Raw genomic sequence first — 25,139 nt, 5'->3', positions numbered from 1 at the left:
GGGCTATTTGCATATAACATGCAGCACAAGTCCTGAATATCTAAATAACCTGCAAGACTCAAATATCATATAATTTCACTTTCAAAGATGTAAAGTCAAACTATAGATTAGTTTGAGATGTCACTGAAGCTTCTTCAGCATATTCGACATTTATTACTTTTCACTTCTTTGGATTCCAAAAATAGCGGTTCCATATTGGGTCATTCCCATTTGACTTTCCTATAAGCAATCGTGGAAACTTAAACGATGAATTATTGAAGACGAAAACCTAATCTTAATCAAGAGACTTCTTAAGTAACTTCGGTTATCTAAGATGTAATTAATTATAGGGGGCTTGCCTCTATAGGGATTTAAGAACCCAGATTAATCTAAACCCTGTATAATCTGTGTACTAGATAGGGAAATTTATCTGCTATAAATTTTGCAGACCAAAATAGAGTCATAAACTTTTAAGTTTAAATAGTTAAGCCTACCAATAAATGATATGTTCATAGTTCGAGATGATATATCATTTATGGTATCGTGCTCAGCTATTTAAACTATTAGATATATGAGGTATATCCGGTCTCTTCATTTTCCAAAAATAATATATATATATATATACCATTTTCCCAAAAAATTAAAATTACATTATATATTTATTAAATTTAAATTTTAAAATCTTATTTCAAAAAAAAAATGGCCGACACAAGAGCAGTAGGGTTAGACTCATCCTTATGCACTTGAGCTTTAGATTTCAAGTTAGGATGGAGCCTGTGACATTTGTCAAGGGTATGCCCAAACATCTTACAGTGGGTACAATAAAAAGATTTATGTTCCATGAGAATTTGTTGTCAATATCCATTATGTGTTGGCCCAGCCAGTCTTCTGTAATATCAGGTAAAGTGATATCCCTTTCCACAAGTATTCTGGCAACATAATGTCTGGTTAGATTGAAGGTGGGGTAGATCTTGTTTTTGAGGATCCCCAACTATGACCCCAATAGAGTAGAGAACCTGATGATTAAAAAAAATGCAGCTTGAGACCGGGTAAACTAAACCATACTGGTACAGTGGGAGGTTCATGATTTGGGTCAAAATCAGCAGACCACTTGAGTAACGTCATTGACTTTCCTACAATGTTAAGATTTTTTTTAGAGAAAAATCTGAGTGTAGTCTTCAGCCATGGTTAACTGAATCAACACATGTCTCCTATCAAAGAGTCACATTTTTCACTTACCTACTAGTTTGAGATCATCAAAATTCTTTCTGATAATTTTCATAGGTGGGTGCCCACACTGAAATTTTCCCACATAAGTGAACTTGCATTTCTCAGTCAATGTTGAAATTTCTAAATCAGAGAAAAAGAGTGTTGTTTTCCCACATTTTCTACTTGGCTTCTTAACAAAAGAGCAGTTACTTGTACCATCACGACATTCCTTATAGCTTGAAGGGAAGACAATAGTCGACTCCACCAAATGATTACCCACAACATGGGTAAAGGTTCAACCGAAGTAGGGAGCTCACCAATCAAAGCAGGGAGAGAGTCCACCTGCCACAACGCTCTGATGTAGTCAAACACAAACGTAGCAGAAGACGCAAAGAGGGAAAGCAGAGAGACGCAAAGATGCGAGCCAACAGAAGCTCGGCATCGAAACAGATGAAGTTGAAGATGTGAAATGACGGAAGCGAAGAGACAACAACGTGCAATAGGCCAAGGTCAAAATAGAGGCGATGAGGTGCGAGCTCTTTTCCTTCGAGAGCAATTGAATCATAGATGACGGAAATCACCATGCGAAACCTTAGCAGAGACGACGGAAATTGTCATTATATATATATATATATCACAAGTAGGGTTTTCATAATGCCTGTATTGTGGCCGAGCTAAATTATGGTGATGTTGGATTGTTGATATGAATTAAGTTGAAAGTGGAATTTTGGAATAAAGATTTTGACATGCAAATCCGATTTAAGAAATTGTGGGTCCTCTATTACATTTGAGAGAGAGAAATTATTCTCCCTTAATTATTCATCATTGTGTTTTATTTTTTTCATTTTTAGTGTGATGATTTGAATTTCTCTCCAATTGTGAAGGTTAGTCTAAGTTGTATGTGTGTTTGTGTGTCGCGTACCCCCGTCTGTTGGTTGGCATCCATGGTATAAGACCCCTCGGGTCAGGGGTTCGAATCCTCTCTAACACAGTTGGCCTTAAGGAGGTGGTACTCGAATTGTTAGACACATTAGGGGTGGCTGGAGGCTCATATAATACTCTTCGATCGTTGATGTCAACCAATATGCCGGGGTACGGGGCCCAAATATATATATATATATATGCACTTGGCGACGACGTGGTTTCCCGCACTCGACGACGACGACGTTGTTTCCCGCACTAGACGACGACGATGAATCGTCGTCTTCCCTCTCGCGCCAAACGACGACGAAGGGCTTCGGCGTGCGGTTTCGTTTCCTCCTTCGCGCCTTCCCCCTAGCCATCCAGCTTTGCGGTTCTTTTCTGCGCGGATCGAGCTACGGTTTTTGTCGAGCTGCGACTTCGTATCGTCTTCTGTCTTCTGTGCAGCTCTTCGGCTCGCTTTTTTTTTTTTTGCCTGTGCCCGACTTGCAGTTTTTTTGCTGTGATGGAGCTTTCTTCTTCGGTTGAGCCTGGCAAAACCTCCTCATTTGCCCACATGGTGGGTAATTCTCAGGGGGAGACTGCGGTTGTTTTCCCTTCAGGTTATAAGGAGCATCGTGATGGTACAGGTGACTATCCCTTTATTAAGAATACAATCAGAAAAAGTGGGAAGTCAGCACTCTTTTTCTCCACGTCAGAAATTTCAACACTCACTGACAAATTCAAATTTGCTCTTATTAAAAAATTTCAGTGGGGACACCCACCTATGGAAATTATCATGAAAAGTTTTGATGACCTCAAATTAACAGGAAAATGGAAAGTGAGACTCATTGATGGGAGACATGTATTGATTCAGTTAACCGTGCCTGAGGACTACACTCGAATTTTCTCCAGAAAATATCTTAACATCGTTGGTAAACCTATGAAGATACTAGAGTGGTCTCCTGATTTCGACCCAAAGCATGAAACTGTCAATGTACCAGTATGGTTTAGTTTACTTGGTCTCAAGCTGCATTTTTTTTACCATCAGGTTTCTATTCTATTGGGGTCATTCTTGGGGATCTTTTGAAGCTAGATCTCTTTGAAACTACATCTACCTACTTTCAACTTAACCAGACCCTCGGTGGCCAGAATACTTGTGGAAAGGGATATTACTTTACCTGATGTTACTGAAGTCTGACTGGGCACAACCCATAATGGATATTGGCAATAAATCGTCATGGAGTACAGACCCCCATATTGTACCCACTGTGAGATGTTTGGTCATGCCATTGATAAATTTCATAAATTTCATCCAAATTTGAAATCTAAGGTTCAAGTGAATAAGGATGGGTCTAACCTCACTGCTCTGGACATGTTAGTTCCACCTGGGGAAGATACTACCAGACATTAAGTGTATGTTGCCCCTGAAGAGCCCCCCCATGACGTTGTTGTTACTGTTACTGTGAGTGATGTGATGCTGGCACCTTCAAACCCCATAGAAAACAATACTGATGGACTATTACCTACAAATGACAGTGTTCAAACTGATAATCAGGAGAACCTCATAGCTCCACTTCTTCAAAAAGTATCTGGTAAATGTATCTGATGTAGAGGCAACTCATACTCCACATATACTAGAACCTATTGTGGGTACTACGGTTGGTATTCCTTCTACTTCAGCTCTACCACCCATCAGACTGATTCTTTGGATGAGGAATGATAGGTCTATTCCTGGAGGAAGAAGAAGAATGGAGACCGACTCCAGATCGGGAACATATTGGATTATACATTGGTTATTACTGGCAATGGCAATCATCTTACCAACTATTTTGCTCCTCCCCTAGAACTAGAGACAGAGGCAAGCCTAAATTGGGTCGCTCTCTAGCCACTTGATACGATGTATTTCGACACTGTTAGGCTTTTTATTTAAATATCTAATGTATTTTTCTCTTTTTTTATAGTTTTGAGCAAGTCGGTAGGCAACTACATTGTCAGTCGTAAGACTCTTACATGAGGTTGGTTATGGGCTTGTATCATAGTCTCTGACCAATTTTTTTAATATATATATATATTTGTGTGTGTGTGCGCGCGCGCTCGCGCGTGCTATTTGCCTGATGAGAAATTAAGAGTTTTTTTTCCTAAATTCTATATGGTATCAGAGCAAGGGAAGAAACCATAGATCTCCCTTTAGTCACTGGAATCTTCCTAGAATCTTCCTTATAGCCTGTAAGCCAGCCCCAGCTCTATGCTCCCTTTTAGATCGCTGGCGATAGCCAGAATTTTGTAGACTTGTGTACCCTCCTGCAAGCTTTCGTGTCTTTGTTTCAGGTAAGGGCTCGCGACTCCCGCTGTTTTATGAAGAGCAGTCCTCTGTTGCTTTGTTTGCTCCTTGTAAGCGCTCGCGGCTCGCGTTGTTTTTCATACAGAGCAGTTCATAAAGATAGGAATCTTGGAATTTTCTTTCTCGAGTTGAAGTAATTGAGTATGTATTATTTTTCTCAGAGATCACCCTTTTAGGAATACATCGGGGATCAAGACTTCTCACTCTAGTGGAAATAGACAATTCCGCCCGGTTAGGTCTGAATTCTCTCTCTCTCTCCCTCTCTCCAACGAAAATCATATGTTCTCTTCCGCTAGAATTTTCTCTCTGGTGAAAATCCAAGACCCGTGTTCATCACAACTGAGTCTGACCCCATCTCTGCAGCGTAAATACTGTCGAGGATAGACCATTTTTGGTGGAAATCCTGTGTCAGCTAAATCAATTTCTCTCTAGTGAAAATTATGTGTCAGCAACAAACTGTTTCTCTTTCTCGTGAAAATTGTGTTGACGATAAACAGTTTCTCTCAAGTTCAAACTTTGATGATGATCAAATACAGCATGAAAGCTATTTCTTTCTCTTCATAAGTTACGTTTGAACTCGAACCTAAGATGTTTGGTTCTGCAGCATCTGAAGTCTATTCTTGCATCACCAATAAAAAACCAACAATTTCCTCCAATGATCTCAATTTGTGTTCATGTACATCTTTGGTAAAGCAAAAGAAAATCATCTCACTGAAAAAAATTTTACACCAAAAGCCACTTATCCTAAACATCATACATGGAAGATTGAAGAACACATGGTCATGTCATGGTTTGCCAACTCCATAACCACAAAAATTGGAGAAAACTTCCTCTTGTACAAAATGACAAAAGGAATCCCGGATGTCGCAAGGGAAACTTACTCAAGCGCTAACATCACTTCTGATTTTTTTTACATTGAAACTAAATTACATGACCTGCGATAGGGTGATTTGAATGTTATTCAATATTTTAATACTCTCACCAAATATTGGTTTGAAGTAGATATGTATGAAATATATACATTGAGGTGTTCATAAAACTATGTCTTCAACAAAATCATTGTTGAACATAAAAGAACTAGCAGGTTCTTTCTAGGACTCAATAAAGAACTAGATGAAGTCAGAGGAAGAATCATAGGAACCAAACCTCTTCCTTCAATTCGTGTTGCTTTCGCTGAAGTACGAAAGTAAGAGAGCAGGAAGAAATTTATGATGACAAGTAATGTCATTACATCAAATGTTGACAACTCAACTTTATATACTCAAAAAATATCACGGGACAACAAATTAAAGATTAATACACCGTGGTCTGAACATTGCAAAAAAGCTTGTTCGTTTGAAGGAGAAACATTGAAAATTTTATGGAAAACTTACAGATTGGAAGTCCAACAAAGTCGAAGATGATGGGAAAGATAGAGCAAGCACAACATCAAAGGAAAACAAGCCTCGTGAACATAGTTCATTTAGTAAGGAACAACTTGAAGCTCTCCAAAGGCTTATGAGATATTGTTTTATGTCTTCTACTAGCCTTCATGGCAGTCTTCTATTTATTATTATTGCTCTAAGCAGGAAGAATCAATATTAGATAGTGGATTCTGGAGCTTATGATCACATTATAGGTGATATCGCTGCTTTTAAATCATCCCATTCTTGAAAATACCATGTTACAGTTAGAACCGCAGATGGCTCCCTCCTTTTTGTGGAAGGAAGGGGAATTGTGAAACTCACAAGTGATTTTATAATTCAATTTGTGATTTACGTTCATAAACTTCACTATAATTTACTATCTATAACTAGACCCACTCTTGACATAAATTGTGTTACTAAATTCTATCATAATTTGTGTCAATTTCGAGTTAACTCAGGGAAAATGATTGGTAATGCTGATATATATCATGAACTGTATCAGTTCATTAGGACTCCCACTTTAAATGGAATATTCCATCATTCACAATCCTTTGAGTCAAGTCTTGTATCTGTGTCTGTTTCTCATGAGAGTTAAGTTATGTTATGACATTTTCACCTTGGGCATTCTAACTTCTATTATATTGAAAAACTGTATCATCATTTATTTATCAATTAAGAGTCTAGTTTTTATTAGTGTGAAATTTGCTAACTTGCCAAACATACTAAATAAGCATACGCAACCCTGAAATATAAACCAACATATCTCTTCTCTATGGTTCATGATGACATCTGTGGGTTCTAAAAAATAAGAAATACAAATGGGGTCAGGCAGTTTGTCACCTTCATTGATGACCACACCAGAATTACTTGAACTTTCTCATGAAGGAAAAATCTACTAAAATTTATCAAACCTATCAACAATCTCATAAAATCCTATCCACATATTCAATCCTTCACCTCTTTCATACCCCTAAAATTTATGTTCGTCTGCCATCAACTTAATCAGACCAAACTTGATCCCAGGTCAATCAAATTCATCTTTGTGGGCTCTCCTCAAACAAAGTGGTATAAATGTTATCAGAAACACAATTTTACAATTCTATAGTTGTCACATTCTTTGAAAATCAACCATATTAGTCTAATTCTAACATTCAGGGGGAGAGTTGGAGAGTATCAGATTTGGGATATCATTCAAGAACCTCACACTCATTTCCCTTAAACCCCTGATGAACCCATTCTTGTCCCACTATCATAAATCAACCTAAACTGAGCATATATTACTCCACTAAATTCTCTCACAACTCCCACCAAAAACCAATAACTCAGAGTGTACACCAAAAAGAAAAAACTAGTGAACATGTAAGGGACAATATATAAAATCAAGGATGCAAATTACTGAAACTAACTCCACACACCCCAAATATTCATGCAGATGTTGGGACAACACATCATGAACATGAACTCCTAGTGGAAGGAGCACAAGAATGCACAAAATACCCAATAGAAGAATTTGTCACATATGAAAAATTATCATCTTACAAATCTTTTGTTCAGAAATTAGATAATGTGCGGGTCCCAAATTCAATTGAAAAAGCCTTATCTATTCCCGCTTGGTAAAAGGCTATGGAAGAGGAGATTATTGCCCTTGAAAAGAATAATGCTTGCATTATAACTCCATCACCTGGGAAAAGAATTTTAGGGTGCAAATGAGTATTCATGTTAAATACAAAACAAATGGGAGCATAGAAAGGTTCAAGACTAGATTTGTAGCAAAAAAGTTTGCTCAGTCATATGGGATCAACTACCAGGAGACATTTGCACCAATAGCAAAACACAACATAGAGTATTACTCTCATTGTCTGTCAACCTGAACTAGCCTTTACATCAGTTAGATATTAAAAAGACATTTCTTAATGGGGGCCTTGAAGAAGTGTGTATGAAGATATCTTCAGAATTAAAGAATAACATAAAAAAATCAACTAGTGTACAAACTAAAGAAATCATTATATGAGTTAAAACAGTCTCATAGAGTACGATTTTAAAGTTTTACCAAGACTCTTCGTGCCAATGGATATTATCAATGTCAAGATTATCACATTTTGTTTGTGAAATCAAAATAAAAATGTAAGATAGTTCATCTTATTGTATATGTAGATGATATTATTCTTACATGCAATGATGTAAGGGGACTTGAAATAATCAAAAGAGTAATGGCTTCTTAGTTTAAGATCAAAGATCTTGAAATTTTAAGATACTTTGTGGGATTGGAAGTTGTTAGATTCAAAGAAGGCATTGTCATATTTCAGAGAAAATATATCCTTGGCTTATTAAAGGGGACAAGAATGTTGGGATGCAAACCAACAAAAACTCCTATGGATCCCAACCGACGATCATCAAAAATGAGGATAACCTCGGTTGAAAAAGGGTGGTATCAAAGACTGTGGGGAAACTTATTTATCTGTCACATACATCATCTGACATTGTTTTTTTTGTGGGTGCAATGAGCCTACATATGAACAATCAAATCATTTAGAAGCGGTCTTTCGAATCTTTATGTATCTAAAAATAACTCTAGGACATAGTTTGATATTCAAAAAGATTGAAAATCATGCATTGAGATTTATACTGATGTCACTTGCGCAGGAGAACTGACTCATAGAAGACCTACAATAGGATAGTGTTTATTTATATGGGGTAACCTTATTACTTGGAGAAATAAAATAAGTTTGGTGGCAAGAAGCAGTGCAAAATATGAGTAGCATGCCCTGACACTAGGAATTTGTGAAGGGATGTGGTTAAAGAAATTATTAGTGGAACGTCGCATGGAGAGTCAAAGCACCATTAAGATGTTCAGTGATAGCTAATCAGCCATTAGTATTTCAAAGAATTTGATATAACATGATCAAACCAAGCATATAGAGATTGAAGAACACTTCATCTTGGAGAAGGTCAATGGAGGGATTGTTGAGCTAAGTTATATCATAACTCAGCATTAGAGTACGGACATTCTTACCAATGCTCTTCCTCGGCACCACTTCAATAATTTCAACAACAAGTTTGAGGATGTATGATATATACAACCCAACTAGAGTGAGTGTGTTGATATGCGTATCTGATTTAGAAAATAGTGGATATGCTATTACATTTTAAGGGAAGATATTATTCTCCCTTAATTATCCATTATTATGTTTTTATTTTCTTTCCTTTTTTATGATGATGATTTGTATTCCTCTCCAATTTTATGAGGATTAGCCTAAGCTGTATATATATTTGTTGTTTTTCTAATGAAAAATTGAGAGTTTTTTCCTCCAAATTCCTCCTTTAGTAGTTGTACAAAAGAGAAAAAAGGGGGAGATAGTTAGATTTCCTCATTTTGTACTTTTGAGATTTGGAATAGAGAAACACACATTATTAATAAAAGGAGTATTTAAACCCGATTACAATAAACATAATAAAGGAAATCAATAAAAAGAATAAAGCATATAGGAAAGAAATAAAATAGAATAAAGCATATAAAAAATAAATAATGAGGGAATAAAAGCTAATAAGAAGTAATAATGACTAGGGATTGTCGTTATAAATCTCGTTTTCCCCCTCAAGTTGTAACATAGATGCTCGTCGTGTTTAACTTAGATTTGAAGTCATTGAACAAAGGTCGAGGAAGATTCTTTGTGAGGATATCCGCTAGTTGACCACTGGAAGGCACATAAGGAACACAAATTTTCTCGGATTCAATCTTTTCTTTAATGAAGTGACTGTCAATCTCCACAGGTTTGGTTCGATCATGCTAGATTGGATTGTGAGCAATGTTGAGTATGACCTTATTTTCAGAGAATATTACAGTAGGACGGAGGTGGGCATACAAAGTTCGCAGGGCATGATGCGTAACCAGAAAGCTTCACAGATTCCCAAGGCTTGAACCGGAATTCACCTCTAGCACTGCTCCGAGTAACCACATACTATTTTTTGTTTTTCCATGTGACAAGGTTGCCCCCATACAAATGAGCAATACCCTAAGTGGAACGTTAGTTATGAACTAATCCGACCCAATCAACATGTGTATACACAACAATAGTCCGAGAGTTGTGACTGGAAAAAAACAAGCTTGAGTCTGGTGTACCTTTTAAATAGTGGAGAATCTGATAGACAACGTGGAGATCATGCTCATAGGGGTCATGCATGAATTGACTCACTATATCAATTGTGTGGCATATGTTGGGGCGACTATAGGCGAGGTAGATGAGTTTTCTCGAAAGAAGATGGTAATAAGTCTTGTTGACAAGCACAATATTGGGAATGTCAGATAATCTTTTATTGGGATACATAGGATTAGCAATAGGTTTAGACAGCAAAATATTATTCTCTATCAAGAGATCAATCACATATTTGCGCTGAGACAGGAAATTGCCCCGAGATGACCGAGCTACTTCCATGCTTATGAAGTGTCAGAGAGATCTCAAGTTCTTCATCTCAAAGGATGTAGCAAAAATGTTTTTTAAGAACTCCAATGTTGGGAGATTGTCACTTGTAAGAATAATATCGTTAACAGAGTCAATAAAGATAGCTACTTGGCCGCTGGAGGAATATCAGAAGAAATGAGTGTGATCCAAATGAGCTTGAGTAAAACCATGGCTCACGATCACTTTTGTTAACTTGTCGAATTAGGCCCTTGGGGACTGCTTTAGCCCGTAGAGGGACTTTCGTAATCTACAACACTTGTTCTCTGGAGGTAGTAGAGTCAAAGTCAGGAGGGAGGGACGTGTATATCTCTTATGTATGCTCTCCATTCAAGAATGCATTCTTGACATTTAGTTGGAATAAAAACCGATCTAGATTCACCACAAGTGACAACAGGACCCGAAGAATATTTAACTTAGCCACTGGAGCAAATGTTTCTTCATAGTCGACATCGTAGTTTTGTGAGTTCCCTTTGGCGATCAATCGGGTTTTATTGCATTCAAAGGATCCATCAGGGTTGAACATGGTGCTGAAAATCAACCGACACCCTACAGCTTTTTTACCCTGAGGAAGATCCACGACGTCCTATGTATAGTTCCGCTTTGACATTCTTCTCCTCCATTACTGTCATTTTTCAGGCTGGATCTACAAGAGCAACCTCAATAGTAGCAGGAATTTGATGGTTCGTCATGGCGGTAGTGAATGCTCTGTATGTCAGTGATGGACTGTAGAATGAGATATATTTTGCTATAGAATAGAGGGAGCATGTTTGATTACGTACTTTACTTGGAGAACTCACGTTCCCATTCAAAGGAGGGGTCGTGCTGAGGATGTCTCCCAGAGAGGAGTCAAGGTTCTGTAAGGAGGTAGTGGACTCCAGAGTAGGAGCATTGAGATGGGTACGCCGAGTGTAGACATGGATAGTGGGACGAGGAGATGGTGTACTACGGAACAAGAAATTCCTCGATGGTAGGAACAATGGGGGGAGCATCCATAGAAGTAGGATAATGGATAGTGTCAGAGAACTCAAGTTCCCTCTCACTTGAGGCTGAGTTAGAAAAATAGAGAACACATTTAAAGGAGACATCAACACTAACATAGATTTTGTTGGTGGTAGTATCAAGATACTGATACGGTGTTCCCAAGGAAGATATATTTTATGAATCTGGGATCAAGTTTACTCCGAGTGGGGCAGTGTTTCGAACAAAGGTCATGCACTCAATAATCTTGGGATTTAATGTGGAGAAGACTCAATTTGTAAGGAAGCATGACATCATGACGACTAAGGGGGTTCAAAACTGTGAATTTTAGAGGGGACTTTATTTATGAAATAGGTGAAATTCATAATGGAATCGTTCTAAAACCATTTCGGGATATTGGATTGAAACATAAAGGAGCGAGCAACGTCGAGGAGGTGGCGTTTTTTTCTCTCGACTACCCCATTTTGTTGAGTGTCCGTACACGAACTATGGTGAAGGATGCCCTTACTTACCAAGAATTCACCCAAAATAGAGTTAAACTCGCGACCATTGTCAGTTCGAAGGACCTGAATAGAAGTTTTGCATTGAGCTAAAACAAAGGTGTAGAAATTTTAGAAGGTGACAACCTCTTATTTATCTTTTAAAATATAGAATCACGTCATTCGAGTTTGGTCATTAATTAAGGTCAGGAACCACCGTTTATTGGTGTAACTGAGAGTGCGGGTGGGTTCTCATATGCGAGTGGGTTCTCATATATAATTGTGGATGAGGGAAAAAGGAGTAGAGGATCTATAAGTGTGGGTTGGATAATGGACCCGATGATACAATTGAATTAGAAAGATTTTTATTAGAAAACATATTTTTTAAATATTGAAAACTAGGATACCCAAACGACAATGCAACAATATAATGAGACATTCAATGACTTGAGATAAGTTGCAACTCCTGAGTGGCGTGTCTTCACTCTCCGTGCTCTTCAATTGGAAATAGTAGAGTCTACCTACCCTCTTAGCAGTTCCAATCATTCCTGAACGACGATCCTGAAAAACATAACCATCAGAAGAGAAATTAGCAACGCAGTCGATATTGTTTGTCAACTTACTGATATATAATAAGTTACATGGTAATAGGGGAACATGTAAAACTGCTCTAGAGTTGGGTCGGTCGTCAGTACAACCAACTCTTTACCAGCAATAGAACTACAAGTGTCATCGACAATTCTAACTATATCTTTCCCAGAGCATGGATAGTAAACCGAGAAAGTTGGTGAACATCTAGTCATGTGATTTGTGGTCGTTGAATCAATAATCCACGGGCTAAGGGGGGAATAAATCATGTGAGACATAGGAAGAGTACATTGTCGACCGTGGGAGGTTGATGGATATGCAGTGATTTGATTGACTCCAAAAGTTTAATCAATTGCTCCATCTGATTCTTCATGGATTCAGATGATTCTGGAATGTTTCGGATAGGAGTCGGTTGAGTCGTGGTAGGCTTGGACATCGTCGGTAGACCTTTGGTAGCAGAGGATTTGGCTGAAAATTTTTCTGCTGGCTTACCGTGAAGTTTCCAACACTTGTCCCGAGTGTGGTTAGGTTTGTGACAGTAGCCGCGAGTGGGGTGACCGGTCTGAGATGGCATGGATGAGGACTGAGCACTTTTTAAGATCAAGGCGGACGATTCGGTTGAAGGAGTAGAAGTGCAGAGCATGACAAATCTCTGGCTTTCTTCCCAACGAATCTAGGTGAAAGTTGCTCGAGTGAAAGGAAAAGGATCCCAAACAAGAATATGACCCTAGACTTCGTCAACATCTTTGTTAAAGCCAGTCAAGAATTGGAAAATGCGATCATTTTCTATAATCTTCTGGAAGGATTTGGAATAGAGCAGCACATATTATTGATAGAATGAGGGGTATTTAAACCCGATTACAATAAACATAATAAAGGAAAGAAATAAAACCAAATAAAGCAAATAGGAAAGAAGTAAAATATAATAAAGCAAATAGGAAATACATATTGAGGGAATAAAAGCTAATAAGAAGTAATAACGGCAATGGATTGTCGTTATAAATCTGATATGTACCATAATCTTTTCTCAATTTTTGTTCCATGGCCCTTCAGATTTGGCACCCTATCATGCATGAACTGACCCCACCTAATGAATTGAAGCATAAATTTTGTGGCCTCTTATGGAATATTCTTCAAGCATCTTATAAGTATTTTGGACCTATGAAAGCTTTTGAAATTTTATGAAGCTTTTTAAGAGAACCTCCTGAATCAATTTTGTGTTCATGTTGTGAGGCAGTTTCCATTGTCCGGTGCCGCTAGAGCATGTCAACACTTTGCAGAAAATAACAGTGGGTGATGTTGTGCTATCTCTGCTTAGATGATTCAGTTCAAAGCACTCTTTACAATGTAATGGTGTCTTTCATCATGAACTTACATCTTGATTCTTGAACAACTCTTGTTTAGTTACTGAAATACGATTTTGATGATTGGTTTTCATATTTACTCCAAGTATTATGCATTATGCATCCTCTTCTACGCAAAAGCTGAGACATCAGAATCAAAACTATATTGAAATCAAGAGACATTAGTTTGGTTTGATTAGTTTCAAAGGACTCGGCAATACTTGAGTGCCAGACAATCGGGTTTATTAATATTGTGCACAAAAGGAACCATACTCTAATATTGTGCACAAAAGGAACCATATACATTATACGTTAGCAAATTGTCACGTTCTCTTTATTTATTTTCCTGGTTTTATTAATGGAATGTCAGGATCACATAATATTTCTTCTGTTTATCTCTACAAAAAGGCTTCAGTTTTCATGGATAAGCTACGACCTAAGGCAATATAGTCCTTTTTTCAATGGGACAAAATTTAATCTAGATAACTTAAGACAACTTTGTTAGTACAACAACCCATTTGTTCAAATTAAAAGACGGTATGGACCGCGGGATGTTTAAAAAGAACGACAATACAACATCAGAAACTATTTTTTTAAGACAATTTAAACGTCTGATAGTTTATTGCATATGTCCTGTTATTGTGAACAACTATTTTTCAGTCATGATACTTTTTTCTTCATATTGGATATTATCATGCTTCTTAGAAGCGGATGATTATATCCTTTTCTAGTGTATAACTTCAACCTTTTGATATTTTGTTCAGCTCAATCTCTTCTATTCTAAGCACCATCATTGGAGTACATTACGGGCAGGTGCTTCTGCATATGAAGGTCTGCTTTAAAATCAAACTTTAAATTGTTTCTCTAAGCTAAAAGAGACTTTATAGTAATTTCTTGCATTGTTCTCTCTCCTTTCTTAACAGAGCCACCTGGATAGGTTAAAGCATTGGGTTTTGATTGGTTTTGGGCTTCTCATTCTTGGAATTTTGCTGCATTTTGTGCATGGTAAGATACAGAACTAGTCGTTTGACATACAATTATATTGCAAACAGTCCAATTTCTTACTTGAACTCTGTTGGCTTGCTAATATCACACATCTTTTGCAGCCATTCCGCTCAACAAACAACTGTATAGCTTTAGTTATGTTTGCACTACGGCTGGAGCAGCTGGAATTGTGTTTTCTGTATTTTATATATTGGTAATGTCTTTCTAACTGTTTAATATCGGTTTACATTTGTTTTCTCTCAAATCTGAGGAGGCTGAGAGCCACATCAGGCCCTTCCCGGGTTCACCACTGTATGTGATAATGTCAAGTCTGCTGATGGTTATTAGAAGACAGGTTCTCTAAACTTGTATGGAATTTATAAGGCTGAATAAGCAACAATAGAGAACCAATATAGCTCCCCAACTATTTTTAAGAGGACAACATGATGCAGACTTCACAAAAGGTCAATTTAGTCCCCAGAATATTTAAATACAAACCAAAATGATTTTTTAATGGGGTACTGCAAGAGCCTGCCGGGGCACTATTTTGTTTCCTATTTAAAAATTCCTGGGACTACATTGGTCATTTACGTAATATGGAATCTTTTTGATTCCCTGCAAATAGTCGGTGGGTATAATTTTATTTTTGGTGCATTTGGTCCAAGGCATGTCATTTCCATTTTATGGTTAATCAACTTGCACAACCGGTCCATGGCATCCGTCCAGCTTCTCTTACGGTAATTACGAGTTAATCTGGTGTGTTCGTATCCGCATGCTTGGCTGTCTTGTCATAAGTCTCATTTAAGAGGATAGAGAGTTCTTTGATTCAATATTTATTATATTTTTAGCAAACTAGAATCTATTTTTCTTATAAACTAAACCATTCCCAGTTGTAAACTCTTCATTCCATTGGAGAATCATGAAAACGGAAAGTGTAATTTTTAACCTTTTTTAATATCATTTTCCTAACTTATTTCTTTGGAGAGAACCAGCATTAAGGAAATTACTTGTTTCCTCTTTTGTTTATCTCAGGTTGACATTTTACATCTACGCACAATCTTTATGCCATTGGAGTGGATTGGCATGAATGCCATGCTAGTCTTTGTCATGGCTGCAGAAGGCATCTTTGAAGGCTTCCTCAATGGGTGGTATTATGAGAGCCCAAACAACACTCTGGTAATTACATCTTCTATTTAAAAATGATACTTATAGCATTTTTAGTTAAAATAAGATTTATTCTTTATTTTATAAGAAGATTTACTCACATTACCACTTAATTCCTATGTATTTACATACCTGACACCTAAACTTCAATTTTTACATATATACCACTGTCCCAATGCATGAAAAAGTGCATTCCACTTGTTAAAGTTAAAATTGTGATATATTTGACATGATACGAAAGTCTTCGGTGATATAAATATAAAAAGTAAAATTTAGGTGTTAGATATGTAAATACGTCGGAACTCGGTGGTATGCATGTGTTTTATATCAGCAAAACATGGATCACTTTTCCCAATCACATTACACTGAGAAATGCAAATTTTTGCGTATAGGTTTATTGGATTAAGAAGCACATATTTATCAATGTCTGGCATTCAAGAAGGGCGGGCATTCTCCTCTATGTTATCTTCGCTCAAATCCTATTCTGGGCGCTTGTCTCTGGCATTCTACACCGTTTCAGGATTTATTGGAAGCTATAATATCTGGTCGTGTTGGCTCAAACTTAAATTAGTTTGCAGTTATTTGATGCCCATTTATTCTGCGATTTGTGATGTAAAAGATGAAGTGTAGGTGTTTGATATGTAAATACATAAGAATTGGGTGGTATGCATGTAAATCTTCAAATTATTTTAGGTATATTGAAGTATATTTGTAATCGAATTAGTCGAATTCAATATGAAGTATTTTTATGTGATAATGATTAATTTAATATGTTAACTAAACTGAGGCTTATTTAATTATTAAAAATAAAGATGAATAGGCTCTAGAAACGAAAATACTGGGTTCTAGGTCGACAGGCGATGTGGGCCTTGAAAATCTGTGCCACGGCCTTATTCAAAAGTATGATGGGCCTTATTCAAAAGAATGATGAGAGTTTTACGTGAGAGTTAAGGTCTAATTTTTAAGACATGGATAACTGAATTTATGATGACTTCTAAGATTTGGGATTTGAAGTTTCTAATAAGCCCAAGCTCCTAAAGTTAATTATCCCTAATGATAATAATATAATATTTTTTTTATTAAGATTAATCATTAGAAATCAAGTATTTAGACTTTTCATATAATAATAGTAGTAGATTTAATTTTAGATTATGAAAAATATTATTATGAGCTTAGAGCACATTTGTGGGAGAATTATGATAACCCTATTAAGATCTCATGCTTCATTCTTCCCAGGTTGTCATAAATCCTAACATATTTAATTAGGTGAGGTAGTCAACCAAATCCGAGAATCCTTGTTAGCAGTCATAGATTATTTCATCCACAAAAACTTTGATGACCTACCTAAGTTGGAATTTTGTTTAAGAGGATGAATTTAAGTTTGATCTTAGTTTATAGAGTTATTTTTTGATCAGATATATCTTATAATTCACTACTCAAATTAAGTAAAGTTATTAGATGACATACATGTTATAGCCTTGATTATAGTATAGTGGGCTTGTTTGACCATATCACTTGACCCAAGGGCTCTGATCATAATTAATTCATTTGTGGTGTCGATTGGTCAAGTCACTTGAATAGAGGACAAATGCCACATCTATACTAACAAGAGATTATTTTGAGTGGTAACATAATAATACTTTTAATGTGTCAAATTGGAGTTGCAGATCAAATTCAAGTTTGAAATGAAATTAACTCGACTTGAAATAGCTAACACTGAACCTAAATCAAATATTAAATAGATCAAAAAGTCTAGCTCAAACCAGACCAACTTTTAGCCAGCTGACCTGAACCCGACTTATATATACCATTTAACATTAGACATAGCAGTTGTTCAGGTCAAGTTTAGGTATAATTTGAGTTAATTTTGGGTTAATTTCAGGTTGACATGTCTTAGTCAAATTAGCATTAGTGGGTAATTTTTTGGCAATTCAAGGTTTGTGGGTTAACCCAAGCTTGACAAAAAAAAATTTAAACAAATTAGTATTCTTAAATTGAGCTCGACTGCAAAATTATTCTGGCAACTCAAATCCAATTTTTTTTGGTTGAGCAAGGGTTGAGTTTGCATGTCTAGTCAATTTTAGACAACTCTAGTGTATTTAACATGACAATGACTTTTATGAGGTTTGGTTAATCATAAATTTATCACTATCTACAAACTAGTGTGGAGGGTTGCTGATATTTTCTCTTTATATTTGGATGATAAATTTTCTTTTAAACTTTTGTTAATCTTTATAATTTAAAATTTTATTTTTATGGATAGACCCATTTGATTGATATTTACATTCAACATGACCATCATCAATGTTGTATTTGAAATACTTAAACTATTTATATTTATTATTTAATTAGGCCATATCATTTGAATATTGCCAAGGAATCAATCCTGTCAACTATATTCTTTACAAAAATGAGGATTGGATTGACTTAGTAAGGACTTAGTCTTGTTGACTATGATTCTTATCAGAAAGAGGATCATATTGGATAAGATGGAAGCTTAGTCTTGTCAACTCCATGCCTTCTTAGGATGAGAATTACTGATCAAGATGAGGGTTGTCAACTCTAGTCATTGTTAGGAGAAGGATTAGATGGGTCAAGATCGGACTTATGACTCTACTTATAAACAAAGTGGTCTACTTAAAAGCGTATAATTATCAAATTTAAATTTTTAAATTTTAAAAATAAACTAGAAATTTTCAAAACATTAAAACTTAAATGAAACCTTAATGATCAAAGACCACTGAACGCAACTTTAACTCAACATGCTTTGGTCTACGAAGATTTCTTGGACGATGCAATCTGCAGTTGTTAACAAGAATCTTTAGAACTTGTTTAACCACCTTTCAGACTAAGTAGATCAATGTATCTAACAACCCTGGGATGATGGAGCCATGACGAAGATTTCTTGGACGATGCAATCTGCAGTTGTTGACAAGAATTTTTAGAACTTGTTTAACCACCTTTCATACTAAGTAGATCAATGTATCTAACAACCCTGGGACGATGGAGCCATAGACATCTTGACTAGGTTGTCTAAAAATTTAAAACTCAACAAACAAAAATAAACATTATTTTTTTTGCTAACTCAGTTTTGCAGGATTACTCAAGACAAGGAGTGGATCGTCGTCCTAGGATGTGCTAACTTTGTTTGACAGAGATGAGCATTGAAGATCTGGAATAGAAGATTAATTTCAACTGAACATAAATCTATAGGATAGTTGAACTCTTTAGGGTTCTATTGACCTTTAGAATGAGACGTTGATGCTTCTTTCCCTGACCGGAATAACAATAACCACAAGAAAAAAACCTAAAATGGAGTATAACCAATCCAACTCTGTAGGTAATTGGAATAATCAAGGTAGTGGCAACTCAAGACTTACCTACCCTCCTAGATTCACTTTTAATTCATAATTTAAGGAAAAAAAAACTATCATTGGAAGAAGTAGTATTGAACATGGGGATTCAAATACAAACCCATGATGCGACTATTAGAAAATTCAGAACAAAACTTTGGCAAACAATTAACTCATTGAGCCAGAGACCAAAAGGAAGTTACATAACAATACAAAGGTGAATCCAAAAGACCAGTATGTGGAGCACTACAATGCCATAAAAGTTATGAGTGGGAAGGTACTTGAGAAGCCTAGAATGGAAAAACTTGAATAGAGGAGCCCGAGTCTAAGCCTAATAGATTTATATAAAAACTTATCCCAAACTTTGGAAAAACACTTTCATCACCTCATATATAAAATAAGTGACCACCACCACATTTTCTAAGAGGTTGATTAAAAAAAAATTAGACCGACAATACTTTAAATATTTAGAAATATTTAATAAGCCCATTATTAACATTCTATTTACTAAAATACTTGAACAAATGTCCAATCATAGAAAATTTTTTAAGGAGGTTTTGAATAAGAAATATAAATTTTCAAATTTCAAAATTTAAGCATTAATTAAAAACTATATTGCTATAATTCAAATAAATCTCTCAAAAAAATTGAAATATCTGGTTAGATTTATCATTTCATGCATTATAGGAGGCCAATTTATTGGAAGGACGTTATGTAACTCCGGAGCTAACAAAAATCTAATGATTTTTTTAGTGTTTGAAAGACTAGGATTAGGAGAGCTTTAATCTACCATTGTGACCCTTCAATTAGCATACCATTCTTTAAATTTTCTAAAGGGCGTTATAGAAAACATCCCAGTGAATTTAGGAAATTTTATCTTCCCAGTTGAGTTCATTGTGTTACATATGAAGGAAGATGCTAAGATCCCTATTATTTTGGTAGACTTTTTCTTATAATTGATAGGGTGAATATTAACTTACAAACATAGAAGCTAACAATTATAGCACAAAATGATGAAGTTCATGGGGATTACTCCATTATGGTTCATGATCGATCAAATCTCGGGGTAGAAGGGTTGTTGAAGTTCCCATCAAAACTGCTCTCTATAGAAAATCTGATCTTCGCTGAAATCATCAGTTGCCCCAACTTCCGGCCCCACAACCTTAAGTGTTATATTCAAATTATACATGCAATTGTCTTTAAGCAACTCCACATAAAAGGACGAAAGGAAAAACTTCTAATTCGCTGACATGAAACCAAAGAGTTGAGAGGAGTATTTGGAAGCCATGCAAATCAGTGAAATGAACCGACCCAAGGGGAGAGGCAAAAAAGACTGAAGGGAAGGGAAATAAGAATTTGTAAAGCACAATAATTTTTTTTTACACTAGACTCATATATATATAAGGCACTCAGAAAAGTTGAAACGTCACAGAGTTGTACCAGAGCTGTACCTCGATCTCCAAAAATTCACATCAAATCAACACATTATTTGAGAAATTTAAAGAACAAATAAGATTTCTTAAGAAAAAAAAAAAAATTCACATCAAATCAACACATTATTTGAGAAAATTAGAGAACAAATAAGATTTCTTAAGAAAAAAAAAAGAACAAATAAGATTTAAAAACTCACATAAAGATCATTGCTGACTCATTCATCCCCTCCACATAAGCCTTCTCACCACTCTCCATAAAGATATCTTCTGCTGATAACCGACTTAAAAGCTAGAAATTGTGATAAAAGTGATAGAGAAATGTTAATCATGCCATATTTATAGGGACTGCGGTCACAAAAATCTAGGAAATTTAATTATTAAAAGTATTTATTATGCAATACAATCAATTTTTGCATTTAATTATCTTATTCTTATCGCAATTATCGCTTTGAAAAAGTAAGAAAATTGGAGAACTAAATATGTTCATGAAAATGCGTTAGTAAAATCTCAAGGAAATCTAATGGATCTCACTGAAAATCACAAAGGACAGTGCATTGAGATGGTCAAAAAATGGAAATATCAAGTATCAATTTTTTTGGTTAGAACTATGAGTCGACTGAACGGAAGCACAATTGAGCGAAGAGATAGAAGAAGACTAATTTGAGGGATAGTTATTCATGACCAACTCTTTCAGTAGATTACAGAGCTCCTCATAAAATTTGCCTAAGGCCACCCCCCCCCCCCCCCCCCCACCCCCCGTTGACCCCCGCCGATCATCGCTGACCTCCGTCAACTACCGCCGACCGTCATTGACTGTTGTTAGCCACCGCTCATCTCCGTCAACCACCGCTTACTATACGTCATCAGTCGACGTTGTAAAGTAGAAATCTAGTAACCCTTTCCCGCCTGTGAGACAAGAGGCATCTGTAATCATCAACTTATATTTTTTAAAAAATTTAAAAAAAAAAAACCCCCCCCCCCCCACACACACACACACAAAAAACACATTTCTGACCCTCTGAGAAGGCTCGTCCAAAAAAGGGTACCCGTCAGATTAAGGTGATATACCCTCTGTTTAACGACCCAGTTTATTCTGATAACAGAAGTGCCTCTTCACATTATTTTCTCTCTAAAGGGTCGACCGACGACCTTTCGATCAAGTGGTTGAATGTCTTCCGACTGAAGACTTTCATTCGACCAAGTAATAAGGTTAACGGGTCATCAGATACTCATATTCAAGAGGTTATGAATATAAAAAGGTGTCAAAATCAGTTATGAATATGAAAAGGAGCCAAAATAGGTTATGAATTCAAAAACGAGTCAAAGTTGGTTATGAATATGAAAATGTGTCATAATATATTGTAACGCTCCTATTAAAATAAGGACAAATATGTAGTTGTATACTAGATACATCCAAAACCTATAAACAGCGGGTTATTTCTATAAAAAAAGACTATTGATTCTCCCTATCTAAACTCTAGCATTCTCTCTCTCTCTCTCTCTCTCTCTCTCTCTCTCTCTCTTTCTCTCTTTCTCTCTCTCCCTCATTCTCTCGTTGTTTCATCCAACCATCCTATGCTCTATTCCTTGCATGTGATTCACAGGACAAATCTGAATTCAACAATCCACTATCTAATGTTCATCATTCTTTTGATTTTTGTTCTTTTATTAATTTATCATTTAGTTAATTATAGTAGCCATATGCATGTATTTATATTTTACTTAAAATGCATTTTTGTATTTATTTGTACACTATTCAACGTAAAATAATAATAATAATAATAATAATAATAATAAGAGAATAATATTTTGACAATCCAACATTTTGCTCCAATTTTTGACAAATTTTATTAATATTTAACTATCTTCTACAATAACCTGAACTAAAATTATAGCTTGAGCTTGTATTTAAAAAAAATAGCTTCTATAAGTAAATAGTATAAAAGCTATTTATTTTAGCTTAATTTTTATACAATGATATGACATCCAAGCAAGTATCAATCTAAAAGGAAAAAAAATTGAATGAAATATAATTTTACATGCAATCATATATTTGGATCTAAGTTTGGAACACCAAAATTTAAAATTTTGAGTACAAAATTATTATGTTATATTACTTTTTGTAATTATCATCACTTCTTATTCAAATTAGCATGTGTTTGTCATATATATAATTTATCTTCCTTTTGAATTTATGCTATATGTATTGTCTCCATTATGATTGTAATCTATGTTCTAATTGTTAACATAGTTATTTAACTTCTTCTTAATCATTCATAAAATTTATCATAAATATAATACAAGTGTCTATATTAAATTGTCAAATTTTTAAAATTAAAAAATAATTTGAAATACACTAAATAAAATAAATTTAAACAAAATGGCTGAAAAATGTTTTTTTTTTATTGTTAAAAATAATTATTTATAATTTTTCTTATTATTGTAATATATATTTTTTAATCTACATTTCACAAAGTAATACATGCAAACTTATTTAAATTTTTGGATTAAGAATTTTTTGAACTAAATATTTCTATAAGCTTTGTTTGTAAGGTCTTAATTGTTTGCTTCTGTTGAAAAAAATTATGTGTTCTTTTATAAATTTAAAATAAATAATTAAAATTTTCATTGGTATGATATTCTTATTATTAATTATAGGAAAATTATTCTTTTAATCATTTTAATTAAAAATTGTTAGCTAAAAAATATTTAAAAATGTTATATTCTTTTTAATTGTCATTCAAGTGCACTTGGTGCACATGAAATTATAATAGTATGTGCATATATGACAATATGTATTTAAAAGACTTTGTCATTACAAACCTATGAATAAAAATGAATATTTCACTTTTTAAGAAATTAGTAATAATGATATTTTCATGTGATGTTAAAAATTTGAGAACATTGAGCCTATAAATATAAATATTAAAGTAAAGTGTTAAATGTATAAGAATTGTGTGATGTATAAAATGTATCATATTCATATTAATATTAAAAGGAAGATTTACATATATCACTTAATTCTTATATATGTACGTGTTTAACATTTAAATATCAATTTTTACGAGCAAATCATCTACTATGCATGAAAAATATATATTTTTACTTTTTCAAAAATTATAGCGGTAATATTATGATGTGATATGAAAGATTTGAATGATATAAATATAAAATTAAAGCTTTGTAGGTGTTAGATATATAGATACATGAAAAATTGGGTGGTATGGAATGTATATAAATGCAGCAAGGTTAAATATGCTTAAATTATAAAATATAAAACAATTAATATTTATTTTCTGCGGTCAATGAAAAATTATTGCATACGGGCATTGCATGCAGCATGCAGAGATGCATGATTGCATACGGGCATTGCATGCAGCATGCAGAGATGCGTGAGATGCATGTGATGATTGATCTACTCTACAATGATCTACATATTTTGGTGGTTCTCAATTTAAATTTTTGTATATTTTTTTTTTAAAAAAATTGATTGACCTTACATCCGTGAAATAACCCTAGAGCGGCGCGAACTCTGTTGAAATCTCTATAATCCGAGCAGACATTGCAGAGGCAAACGATGGCGAGATCGCGGAGGAAGTACAAGAAATCTCGCCCGAAAGTGAGGGTAGGGCTACCGAGGAAGAAGCCCGGCATCTTCAAGCCGACATTCACCATACCGGAGGAGCTACTCTCGCTCGCCGCCGCTTCTTCGGACGCTGCGGGTGAGGAGAAAAGGATCTGGGATGACAAGGGAAGCTACCTTCAAAACTATCGCACCTTCGGCGTTGTTGCAAATCCCAACCTCCTTGGCGTTCGGGCCCGTGTATCGGCGGTCGTTCAGTGTGCCGAACTCCAGCTTCCTAACTACGACGCGGCACCCGTTTTAGAGTTTGATTCGATTGACAGTGGAAGCGATCTCGAATCGGAGGGTTGGTTCTGACCTTTGTTTTGCATGTAAAAATTGAAAGTTTAGGCGTTAGATGTGTATATGCATAAGAATTCCGTGGTATGTATTTAAATCTTCCTTGTTTTTATTAAGTTCTGCTGGTTGGTTTAATAGCATGATTTAGCTAAATTTATTATTGGTTTTCTTGAAATTTTTGGATTGGTGGATGCGTTATGAGTGAGTATGAAACAAATAGATCCAGTTTTTTAGAACATATATTAAGAACAGTGATTTTGGTCAACTAATTTTGGGCTAATGTTGATGTGTCTCACCCCTCCTCATCCCTCCTTTTTTTTTTCCAAAAGATTTGGCCATTAGGTCCTGCTTTGGCTGACTATGTATTTATTGTTTGCAGCAGATGAATTTACCCCAATTTTTTCATCTGACTTGTATTTATTTTTTGGCATTTTAGTCTTCCATTTTTCATGCTTTCAGTCAAATTGAAGCCCAGTAACTGATTTTGGAAAGATATTTTGTTTCAACTCTTACCAGGTGAAGAGTTCATTGTTCTTTTGCAGGGTTCAATTAGCCATTTTTTTAATATGCGGGATTAGCAAAAAGTTAATATTTGAT

General features: G+C 35.3%; 2 protein-coding genes across 2 annotated transcripts in view; both read left to right on the top strand.

The window, feature by feature from the left end:
- Window positions 1-16,466, top strand: part of LOC110035675 (heparan-alpha-glucosaminide N-acetyltransferase) — a 49,922-nt gene extending 33,456 nt beyond the window's left edge. The window contains exons 9-13 of the mRNA XM_020739952.1: window positions 14,451-14,517; window positions 14,610-14,691; window positions 14,793-14,884; window positions 15,703-15,846; window positions 16,227-16,466. Coding sequence (XP_020595611.1) covers window positions 14,451-14,517; window positions 14,610-14,691; window positions 14,793-14,884; window positions 15,703-15,846; window positions 16,227-16,373 — 532 coding nt within the window. The 3' untranslated portion in view covers window positions 16,374-16,466. The remainder of the gene's footprint in view (window positions 1-14,450; window positions 14,518-14,609; window positions 14,692-14,792; window positions 14,885-15,702; window positions 15,847-16,226) is intronic.
- A 7,668-nt stretch (window positions 16,467-24,134) lies between these two features.
- Window positions 24,135-24,637, top strand: LOC110039221. Its single transcript, XM_020744216.1, has one exon. The coding sequence runs from the start codon at window positions 24,198-24,200 to the stop codon at window positions 24,558-24,560; it is 363 nt and encodes a 120-aa protein (XP_020599875.1). The 5' UTR covers window positions 24,135-24,197; the 3' UTR covers window positions 24,561-24,637.
- Window positions 24,638-25,139: the final 502 nt, after the last annotated feature.

This window comes from Phalaenopsis equestris, unplaced genomic scaffold (assembly GCF_001263595.1).
Source record: "Phalaenopsis equestris unplaced genomic scaffold, ASM126359v1 Scaffold000002, whole genome shotgun sequence".
Lineage (NCBI taxonomy): Eukaryota > Viridiplantae > Streptophyta > Magnoliopsida > Asparagales > Orchidaceae > Phalaenopsis > Phalaenopsis equestris.
The sequence above is the reverse complement of the archived record's forward strand: the minus strand, read 5'-3'. Positions and strand labels throughout refer to the sequence as shown.